Raw genomic sequence first — 12016 nt, 5'->3', positions numbered from 1 at the left:
GTTTATAAGGGTGGGGTACCTGCAGTCAGTTTATAAGGGTGGGGTACCTGCAGTCAATCATTCTGACATGTCTGACTCTCGTGATACAGGTGCTGTGATTCCATTCAGGTTATTGGACTGCATGTGTGTGTGTATAATGAAAACCCAACCTGGGTGGAGGTGCAGAACACTACACCCCGCCTCCAGCAGCTCCAGCTTGTCGTTATTTTCATTCTTGTTTTCAAGTTTGTCTTTTTGTCTTGGTAGAGTAACACGCTACTGGACGCAGACATACATTCCTCCATCTTCCAGGGGACAAGATGGCTTCCAACCACACCCAGCACAGCTCCTCCATCATCCCCTGCTTCATCTTCCTGGAGGTGAGCATGATGTGTCATCCAGACAAGTTATGAATATATATCCATACACAACGTGAAGACAAGTCTGTGAATGTTCTCATTCATCCAGGTCGTCATGGTTGTCACCCAAAGGAGTTGAATCAAGTGCAACTGGACTTGGTATATATCCGCGAAGACGTTTCGCCTCTCATGCAAGAGGCTTCCTCAGTTGAGCCTTTCTGACTATACCAAGCTAGTCTGACTAGACCAAGCTAGTCTGACTAGACCAAGCTAGTCTGACTGGCTGCTGATGAGACTCGGCATTTATCCTCTAGGAGTCGTTGTCAGAGCCATATAGATGAGTGGCTCTTTGTGTACCGATGTTTGGCCGCGCCCGTCGCCATCGCAGCTATTGATTTGCATTTGTTTAGCAGCGACGGTGGTTGGGGGTGTTAGTTTGGACTTCCTTGTTCAGTGGTCATGAGAGTGGTTGGAGCCGTTAGTGAGCGACTGTTGTTCTTGGAGGCCAGGCTTCTTGAGTCTCCTGGGTAGAGATGAAAGGACGGCATTGTAAGTGGGAGATAGGTGGTGTAGCAGACCTCCTCCTCTGTTGAGGGATGGTTTTTCCAGTTTCTCATAGATGGCTTCCTTCACCCCTCTTTCAAACCATCTATCTTCTCTGTCCAAAATGTGTACGTTGCTGTCCTGGAAGGAGTGTGTCTTCTCCTTTAGGTGTAGATAGACTGCTGAGTCTTGTCCTGAGGAGTGTGGCCTTCTGTGTTGGGCCATCCGTTTGTGTAGTGGTTGTTTGGTTTCTCCTATGTATAGGTCAGTGCAGTCCTCATTGCATTGTACAGCATACACCAGACTGCTTTTCCGGGTGTGTGGTACACGGTCTTTGGGATGAACCAGTCTTTGTGGGAGTGGGTTGCTGGGTTTGAAGTGTACCGGGATGTGGTGTTTGTTGGAAATTCTCCTGAGTTTCTCGGAGACCCCAGAAACATACGGGATGACTGTGCTCTTCCTTCTGTTCCTCTTCTCCTCCTCGCTCACCTGGTTGGTCTTTCTGGAACCTGTTGCAGGTTTCACAAAGGTCCAACTGGGGTAGCCGCAGGTTTTTAAAGCTCCCCTCAGGTGTTTGTGTTCCTGAGGGGAGCTTTAAAAACCTATCTCCCACTTACAATGCCGTCCTTTCATCTCTACCCAGGAGACTCAAGAAGCCTGGCCTCCAAGAACAACAGTCGCTCACTAACGACTCCAACCACTCTCATGACCACTGAACAAGGAAGTCGAGACTAACACCCCCAACCACCGTCGCTGCTAAACAAATGCAAATCAATAGCTGCGATGGCGACGGGCGCGGCCAAACATCGGTACACAAAGAGCCACTCATCTATATGGCTCTGTTAGCGACAGGCGTTGGTAAACATCGGAACACAAAGAGCCATGGACATCTATAGCTCTGACAACGACTCCTAGAGGATAAATGCTGAGTGTCATCAGCAGCCAGTCAGACTAGCTTGGTCTAGTCAGAAAGGCACGAACTGAGGAAGCCTCTTGGATGAGAGGCGACACGTCTTCAAGGATATATACCAAGTCCACTTGCACTTGATTACACTCCTTTGGATAACATTAAGACAAGTTGTGAATATATATCCATACACAACATAAAGAGAAGTCATGAACATATACCCATACACAACATAAAGACAAGTTATGAATATATATCCATACACAACATAAAGAGAAGTTATGAATATATATCCACACACAACATAAAGAGAAGTTATGAATATATATATCCATACATAACATAAAGAGAAGTCATGAATATATATCCATACATAACATAAAGACAAGTCATGAACATATATCCATACATAACATAAAGAGAAGTCATGAATATATAGCCATACACAACATAAAGAGAAGTCATGAATATATATCCATACATAACATAAAGAGAAGTTATGAATATATATCCATACATAACATAAAGAGAAGTTATGAATATATATCCATACATAACATAAAGAGAAGTCATGAACATATACCCATACACAACATAAAGACAAGTCATGAACATATATCCATACATAACATAAAGAGAAGTCATGAATATATATCCATACACAACATAAAGACAAGTCATGAACATATATCCATACATAACATAAAGAGAAGTTATGAATATATATCCATACATAACATAAAGAGAAGTTATGAATATATACCCATACACAACATAAAGACAAGTCATGAACATATATCCATACATAACATAAAGAGAAGTCATGAATATATATCCATTCATAACATAAAGAGAAGTCATGAATATATATCCATACACAACATAAAGAGAAGTCATGAATATATATCCATACATAACATAAAGAGAAGTTATGAATATATATCCATACATAACAAAAAGAGAAGTCATGAACATATATCCATACACAACATAAAGAGAAGTCATGAATATATATCCATACATAACATAAAGAGAAGTTATGAATATATATCCATACATAACATAAAGAGAAGTCATGAACATATATCCATACATAACATAAAGAGAAGTCATGAACATATACCCATACACAACATAAAGACAAGTCATGAACATATATCCATACATAACATAAAGAGAAGTCATGAATATATATCCATACACAACATAAAGAGAAGTTATGAATATATATCCATACATAACATAAAGAGAAGTTATGAATATATATCCATACATAACATAAAGAGAAGTCATGAATATATATCCATACATAACATAAAGAGAAGTTATGAATATATATCCATACATAACATAAAGAGAAGTTATGAACATATATCCATACATAACATAAAGAGAAGTCATGAATATATAGCCATACACAACATAAAGAGAAGTCATGAATATATACCCATACACAACATAAAGAGAAGTTATGAACATATATCCATACATAACATAAAGACAAGTTATGAATATATATCCATACATAACATAAAGAGAAGTTATGAATATATATCCATACATAACATAAAGAGAAGTCATGAACATATATCCATACATAACATAAAGAGAAGTCATGAACATATATCCATACATAACATAAAGAGAAGTCATGAACATATACCCATACACAACATAAAGACAAGTCATGAACATATATCCATACATAACATAAAGACAAGTCATGAACATATACCCATACACAACATAAAGACAAGTCATGAACATATATCCATACATAACATAAAGAGAAGTTATGAATATATATCCATACATAACATAAAGAGAAGTTATGAATATATACCCATACACAACATAAAGACAAGTCATGAACATATATCCATACATAACATAAAGAGAAGTCATGAATATATATCCATTCATAACATAAAGAGAAGTCATGAATATATATCCATACACAACATAAAGAGAAGTCATGAATATATATCCATACATAACATAAAGAGAAGTTATGAATATATATCCATACATAACAAAAAGAGAAGTCATGAACATATATCCATACACAACATAAAGAGAAGTCATGAATATATATCCATACATAACATAAAGAGAAGTTATGAATATATATCCATACATAACATAAAGAGAAGTCATGAACATATATCCATACATAACATAAAGAGAAGTCATGAACATATACCCATACACAACATAAAGACAAGTCATGAACATATATCCATACATAACATAAAGAGAAGTCATGAATATATATCCATACATAACATAAAGAGAAGTCATGAATATATATCCATACATAACATAAAGAGAAGTTATGAATATATATCCATACATAACATAAAGAGAAGTTATGAACATATATCCATACATAACATAAAGAGAAGTCATGAATATATAGCCATACACAACATAAAGAGAAGTCATGAATATATACCCATACACAACATAAAGAGAAGTTATGAACATATATCCATACATAACATAAAGACAAGTTATGAATATATATCCATACATAACATAAAGAGAAGTTATGAATATATATCCATACATAACATAAAGAGAAGTCATGAACATATATCCATACATAACATAAAGAGAAGTCATGAACATATATCCATACATAACATAAAGAGAAGTCATGAACATATACCCATACACAACATAAAGACAAGTCATGAACATATATCCATACATAACATAAAGACAAGTCATGAACATATACCCATACACAACATAAAGACAAGTCATGAACATATATCCATACATAACATAAAGAGAAGTCATGAATATATAGCCATACACAACATAAAGAGAAGTCATGAATATATACCCATACACAACATAAAGAGAAGTTATGAACATATATCCATACATAACATAAAGACAAGTTATGAATATATATCCATACATAACATAAAGAGAAGTTATGAATATATATCCATACATAACATAAAGAGAAGTTATGAATATATATCCATACACAACATAAAGAGAAGTTATGAATATATATCCATACATAACATAAAGATAAGACGTCACAGTAGACCACAGAGGAGTGGAATATCAACACAGAGTTGTTGTATAATTAAATATTTTATAAATAATATAAATATATTTAATAACACTTGAAGATAGAGAGAGAGTGTGTGGTGGCTGTATATGTATATATTTACTAAGCAAAATGACCATAGAATATCTATCTATCTATCTATCTATCTATCTATCTATCTATCTATCTATCTATCTATCTATCTATCTATCTATCTATCTATCTATCTATCTATCTATCTATCTATCTATCTATCTATCTATCTATCTATCTATCTATCTATCTATCTATCTATCTATCTATCTATCTATCTGTGTCTCCCTCTCTCTCTCTCTCTCTCTCTCTCTCTCTCTCTCTCTCTCTCTCTCTCTCTCTCTCTCTGTCTCTCTCTCTGTCTCTCTTTCGCTCTCTCTCTCCTCCATGCTGTTCTTCCAGCTGGTCATCATGTCTGGCACCGCCCTGCTGGCGTACTACATGGAGTGCACGGATCTGCTGGGCGTGCACGTGCAAGGCTTCTTCTGTAATGACGCCGAGCTCATGAAGCCGTATCCTGGCGGTGAGGAGGCGGGGCTTATTTCCCCGCTCCTCCTCTACTGTGTGGTGGCTGCTGCCCCCATTGCTGTGGTGAGTGACAGTGCTCTCATTATTATTATTATTATTACTATTATTATTATTATTATTATTATAGTTGTTGTTGTTGTTGTTGTTGGGATTACTAATATTTTTATCCTTATCATTGTTGTTATAATTATTGTTATTGTTTTTCAAGGTGGAGGTGGGTGGGATTACATCAAGGATCGGCTCTGAGCCCTTTCTTGTTTGCAATGGTGATGGACAGGTTGACGGACGAGATCAGGCAGGAGTCTCCATGGATGATGATGTTTGCAGATGACATTGTGATCTGTAGCGAGAGTAGGGTGCAGGTGGAGGAGAGCCCGGAGAGGTGGAGGTATGCACTGGAGAGAAGAGGAATGAAAGTCAGTAGGAGCAAGACAGAATACCTATAGGTGAGTGAGAGGGAGGGCAGTGGAATGGTCAGGATGCAAGGAGTGGAGGTGACAAAGGCATTTGAGTTTAAATACTTGGGGTCAGCTGTCCAATGTAACGGGGGGTGCAGAAGAGAGGTGAAGAAGAGAGTGCAGGCAGGGTGGAGTGGGTGGAGAAGAGTGTCAGGAGTGATGTGCGACAGAAGGGTACCAGCAAGAGTTAAAGGGAAGGTTTACAAGATGGTTGTGAGACCAGCTATGTTGTATGGTTTGGAGACAGTGGCACTGATGAAAAGACAGGAGGAGGAGGTGGAGGTGGCAGAGATGAAGATGATAAGATTTTCACTGGGAGTGATGAAGAAGGACAGGATTAGGAACGAGTATATTAGAGGGACAGCTCAGGTTGGACAGTTTGGAGACAAAGCAAGAGAGACAAGATTGAGATGGTGTGGACATGTGTGGAGGAGAGATGCTGGGTATACTGGGAGAAGGATGCTGAATATGGAGCTGCCAGGGAAGAGGAGAAGAGGAAGGCCAAAGAGGAGGTTTATGGATGTGGTGAGGGAGGACATGCAGGTGGCCGGTGTGACAGAGGAAGATGCAGAGGACAGGGAGAGATGGAAACCCTGTGGTGACCCCTAACGGGAGCAGCTGAAAATAGTAGTAGTAGTAGTAGTAGACTGTAATGTACATTGTATGTATATTGGTACGCTCTGTCATATCCAGTTACCTCAGGCATCTATGTCAGCATCTCCGATATATCCTCTGCACCACTGCACTTTATCACCCCTTATTTCACCTGTATAAGTCAGTCCTTGTGTTTATATCTGAAAATTGTTGAGCTGTAGTGTTGTTATCTATGTTAAGTACACTAAGAGAGCCACGAACCCGGAGCCAAATTCCATGTATGTGCAAACCTGTATGACCAATAAACATGATTCTGATTCTGAGAACCCCGGAGCCATGAGAAATCCCCTCCTGCTTCAAACCCTCCATCACAGGACTGAATGAGTACAGGCCTATTGCTCTGACGTCTGTTGGCCTTCAAACGACTGGTGTTGGCCCACCTTAAGAATGTCGCAGGAAACCTGCGGGACCCCCTGCAGTTTGCCTCCCGGTCAAACAGGTCAGTGGATGGTACAGTCAACATGGGACAGCACTGCATCCTGCAACACTGTGACTGCCCAGTGACATATGCAAGGATCTTGTTTGTGGACTTCAGCTCAGCGTTCAACACCATCAATCCAGAAATCTTCTCTTCCAAAGTCTTCCAGCTCACTGTATCCCCCGCCATCTTACAGTGGCTTACCAGCTTCCTGACAGGCAGGAAACAGTAGGTTAGGCTGGGAGAAGTCACTTCTGGTATACGGATTATCAGCACTGGTTCCCTCCAGGGATGTGTCCTTTCTCCACTGCTGTTCTCCCTCTGCACCGATGGCTGCACCTCCGAGGAGCAAGCTGTTAAACTACTGAAGTTTGACACTATGGTCATCGGACTCATCCAGGATGGCGACAAGGATGTTATTTCTGCAGCAATTGAGGAAATTTGGTCTGCCACAGGAGCTGTTGAGCCAGTTCTACACCGCAGTCATTAAATCTGCCCTGTGCACATCCATCACGGTCTGGTTTGAAGCAGCAACAAAACAGGATAGGAACAGACTGCAGCGAACAGTAAAGACAGCAGAAAAAAACCATTGGTACTCCCCTGCCCACCTTGCAGGACTTGCACACCTCTAGAGCCCGGAAACGGGCGGGCACAATCAGCACAGTCCCCCCCACCCAGGACACCGTCTGTTTGAACTCCTACCATCTGACAAGCACCACAGAGCAATGTGCACCAAAACCACCAGACATATTTATTTTTACCACAGGCCATCTCTGTCATGAACACTTAACAGCATGGTGCAATAACAGACATTTGTTATATGTCAATGGGACACTTTGTAAACGTGGACATGGACAGGACACGCTTGCCTCCAATGTCCTGTTTGTTGTTCCATTTGTTTCTTCTGATTTTTTTTGGTTTTGTTTGGTTTGGTTTGGTTTGGTTCGGGTTCGGTTCGTTTTGGTTTGGTTTGGTTCGTTTCGGTTCGTTTTGGTTTGTTTTGGTTTGTTTTGGTTTGGTTTGTTTTGGTTTGGTTTGGTTTGGTTTGTTTTGGTTTGGTTTGGTTTGGTTTGTTTTGGTTTGGTTTGTTTTGGTTTGGTTTGTTTTGATTTGTTTTGGTTTGGTTTGTTTTGATTTGTTTTGGTTTGGTTTGGTTTGTTTTGTTTTGGTTTGGTTTGGTTTGTTTTGGTTTGTTTTGTTTTGGTTTGTTTTGGTTTGTTTTGGTTTGTTTTGGTTCGGTTCGGTTCGGTTTGTTTTGGTTTGGTTCGGTTCGTTTCGGTTCGTTTTGGTTTGGTTTGTTTTGTTTTGGTTTGGTTTGGTTTGGTTTGGTTTGGTTTGTTTTGTTTTGGTTTGTTTTGGTTTGGTTTGTTTTGGTTTGTTTTGGTTTGGTTTTTTTTTGGTTTGGTTTGTTTTGGTTTGGTTTGTTTTGTTTTGGTTTGGTTTGTTTTGGTTTGTTTTGGTTTGGTTTGGTTCGTTTCGGTTCGTTTTGGTTTGGTTTGTTTTCTTTTGGTTTGGTTTGTTTTCTTTTGGTTTGGTTTGTTTTGGTTTGGTTTGTTTTGGTTTGGTTTGGTTTAGTTTGGTTTGGTTTGTTTTGGTTTGGTTTGGTTTGGTTTGTTTTGGTTTGTTTTGTTTTGTTTTGGTTTGGTTTGGTTTTTTTGGTTTGGTTTGTTTTGGTTTGGTTTGGTTTGTTTTGTTTTGGTTTGGTTTGGTTTGTTTTGGTTTGTTTTGTTTTGGTTTGGTTTGTTTTGGTTTGGTTTGTTTTGGTTTGTTTTGTTTTGTTTTGGTTTGTTTTGTTTTGGTTTGGTTTGGTTTGTTTTCTTTTGTTTTGGTTTGGTTTGTTTTGGTTTGGTTTGTTTTGTTTTGTTTTGTTTTGGTTTGGTTTGGTTTGTTTTGTTTTGGTTTGTGTTGTGGTTACACCGCCCCGAGCTGCCTCCCCGGCACGTTCAAGCCACTCCCCCAGCTCGGACGTGCCGGGAAACATCCGAGCGCTCGGCTCGCGCTCTGAGGAGACGAGCGCTGCACTGCACCAGGTGTTTGCCATCATCCATCAGGCGCACCTGTGGCAATCAGGCAGCCTTCTACAAGAAGCCTCCCAGAACGTCTCTCAGTGCTTCGACGTACTGAACCCTGCGGTAAAGTTCTGACAAGCCCTCCAGCGGCGTTCCTTGCTTTCTGTTTATTCCCCAGTGTCTTATCTTCGTGTCTCTGTTTCCTCCCAAGACTCTCCCTCCGCGACTTCCACGACTCCCCGCGTCTCCCTCGTCCCCAGCGACCTTCACGTTTTCTCCCCGGACCTCTCCTGCGATCTCCCCCCTTGTCCCTCTACCTGGACCCCTCCTTTCGGACTCGACTTCCCGGATCTCGGACCTGGACTTTCTCGGACAACCCCTCTTGGATCACGGACTGGACTTTCTCGCCAGGTGCACGCACATTTCTTCAACACCTCCTGGTCATTTACATACCGCACCACACATTGGCTAAAAACACTCACACATAGTTATACACGCAAACCACGGGACACCACACATAGTTTATTCACACATCCCACTAACAGAACGCCTTTTTTCACCATACATTTCCCTCCCACAATAAAACCCCCCTTTGTAGACTTAGAAGTCATCTCGTGTCTGTCTGTCTTGGGTTTCGCCACACGGGTCAGGTTCTGGTGCGCGAGCATAACAGTTTGGTTTGGTTTGTTTTGGTTTGTTTTGGTTTGGTTTGGTTTGGTTACTTTGGTTTGTTTTGGTTTGTTTTGGTTTGGTTTGGTTTGTTTTGGTTTGGTTTGGTTTGGTTTGGTTTGGTTTGGTTTGATGTCTGCCAGTGCTGGAAGTTGCTGTGAACTGGAGTCAGGTTCCTCGTGTGCATAGGCTGACTTGGCCAATAAAGTTGATTCGGATTCGGATTCGGATGTGTTCAGGGGAGAACGAGGAGTGAGGTTTTGGTGTCGTTTTTAAGTGAAAGTGCCTGCTGTGATTTGTACATGACAATCATCGTGTTTTGTGTGATGAGCATGAATTGTTTTTTGTATGTGTGTTATTTATCATGCTGACACGAGGATCTTTTGTTAGCACCGTGCAAGATAAAACATTTCAAATTCAAATTCTCTCTTTCTCTCTTTCTCTCTACCACCGCCTCTTTTTCTGTGTCGGCGTCTTTCTGCCGCTGCCTTTCGGTGCCCACTTGTAGCTCAGTTCACTCTCACCGGATGTGAAAACAACACACGTGTATTGTACAGGCAGCACATGGCAACAAAACATGAACAACGAGTCAACAATACTGACAGAAGTCAACAATGCTAATACCATGTATAGTGATGAAAATAGACAAAAGTGACGACGACGACAACAACAACAACAACAATAAGCATAACAGTAGCAAAATGAACATTGAAATAGATTTATTGCGTTGTGCATTGTAATTCTTAAGTGTCTATCTTTGTTCCTCTCCCTGTCTGCGTCCTCTTCATATTTCTGTCTTCCTGCCTGCCTTTTCTTTGGGGGGTGCGCGCGTGCGTGCTCGCGTGCAGGTTTTCATCGGCGAGGTTTTCGGGTACGCGGTGAAGTCGACGCGTGAAATGCTCTTGGCGCAGGAGAAGACCGTCATCACAGGAGGCTGCTGCCACCTCAACCCCCTCATCCGGCGGATCATCCGCTTCACGGGTAAGGGAACCGTGACCAGACTCAACTGGACTCAGCTAAACTAAGCTCGACTGAACTAGACTCAGTTCAACTTCACTGGACTTGTCTATTTGACTCGACTGAACCGAACTGAACCAAACTGATCTAAATTCAAGTCAAACTGAACCAAACTCAACTCAACTTGGTAAAATAAAACTCAACCCAGCTTGACTAGAGTAGATTCGACTAAACTCAGCTCATCTAAAATCAACTAAACTGAATCAAACTACACTGAACTGAACTCCACTTGATTGCACTCGAGAGGACTCGACTCCTCTAAAGTAAACTCAACTCGACTTCTCTGAACTTGACTAAATTCAACTGAACTCAACAAAGTTAAACTAAACTAAACTGAACTAAAAACAACTCAACTAAACCACATTCAAGTAAACTCAGCTAAACTTCACTGGACTCAACTGAAGTTTGAGCTGAAATAAAATAAACTGAACAGCGCAGCGCTGCGCTGCACTAAACTAAAATTAAATAAACCTAAGTAAAATAAACTACTCTACTCAACTCATTTAAACTCAGATGAACTCAACTAAATTGAACTAAACTCAACTGGACTGGAAAGGACTGAAGTAGACTCGACTCAGCTCAACCGAACTCAACTAAACTCAACTCAACTTGACTCCACTCTACTTGACTCCACATAACTTCAGTCGACTTAAACTCAATTGAATTAAACTCAAATCAACTCATCTAAACCAAACCAAACTTAACTAAACTGAACTAAACTCGACTAGACTTGACTTAACTAAACTAACCTAAACTAAACTGAAATAACCTAAATTAAACTCAACTTAACTCAACTAAACCATCAAAACACTTAATTTCATGTTGTTACATGGCCAGTCTCAATTAATACCAGAAATGCATTGTTCTTGGGTAATCATCATCATCATCATCATCATCATCAATATCCTCCTCCTCCTCATCCTCCTCCTCCTCATCATCATCATCAGCAATACATCTATATAGCGCTTTTCAAGACACCCAAAGCGCTTCACATTGAAGGGGGTAACTCACTTCAACCACCACCAATGTGTAGCACCACCTGGGTGGTGCACGGCAGCCAGTTTGCTCCAGAATGCTCACCACACATCAGCTTGAGGTGGAGAGGGAGGAGTCATTGAGCCAGTAACATGGGGGATGATGAGGTGGGCAGATGGAGAGAGCCAGGTTGCCAATGTTTCCAGGATACCAGGGACCCCCTACTCTTTGTGATAAGAGCCATGGGCTCTTTAATGACCACAGTGAGTCAGGACCTCGGTTTAACGTCTCATCTGAAGGACGGCGTCTCCTCCAGCACAGTGTCCCTGTCACTGCATTGGGACTTGATATTGTGTTTATTAGGACCAGAGGGAAGACTGCCCCCTATTGGCCCACC

At 40.8% G+C, this 12016-nt stretch overlaps 1 protein-coding gene across 1 annotated transcript in view; it reads left to right on the top strand.

Moving 5' to 3' along the window:
* Window positions 1–299: 299 nt before the first annotated feature.
* plppr1 (phospholipid phosphatase related 1) overlaps window positions 300–12016 on the top strand; it is an 80719-nt gene continuing 69002 nt past the window's right edge. The window contains exons 1-3 of the mRNA XM_056291153.1: window positions 300–359; window positions 5294–5482; window positions 10476–10608. Coding sequence (XP_056147128.1) covers window positions 300–359; window positions 5294–5482; window positions 10476–10608 — 382 coding nt within the window. The remainder of the gene's footprint in view (window positions 360–5293; window positions 5483–10475; window positions 10609–12016) is intronic.

The sequence above is a fragment of the Lampris incognitus genome, chromosome 12, assembly GCF_029633865.1.
Source record: "Lampris incognitus isolate fLamInc1 chromosome 12, fLamInc1.hap2, whole genome shotgun sequence".
Taxonomy (NCBI): domain Eukaryota; kingdom Metazoa; phylum Chordata; class Actinopteri; order Lampriformes; family Lampridae; genus Lampris; species Lampris incognitus.
This window is presented reverse-complemented; position numbering and strand designations above follow the sequence as displayed.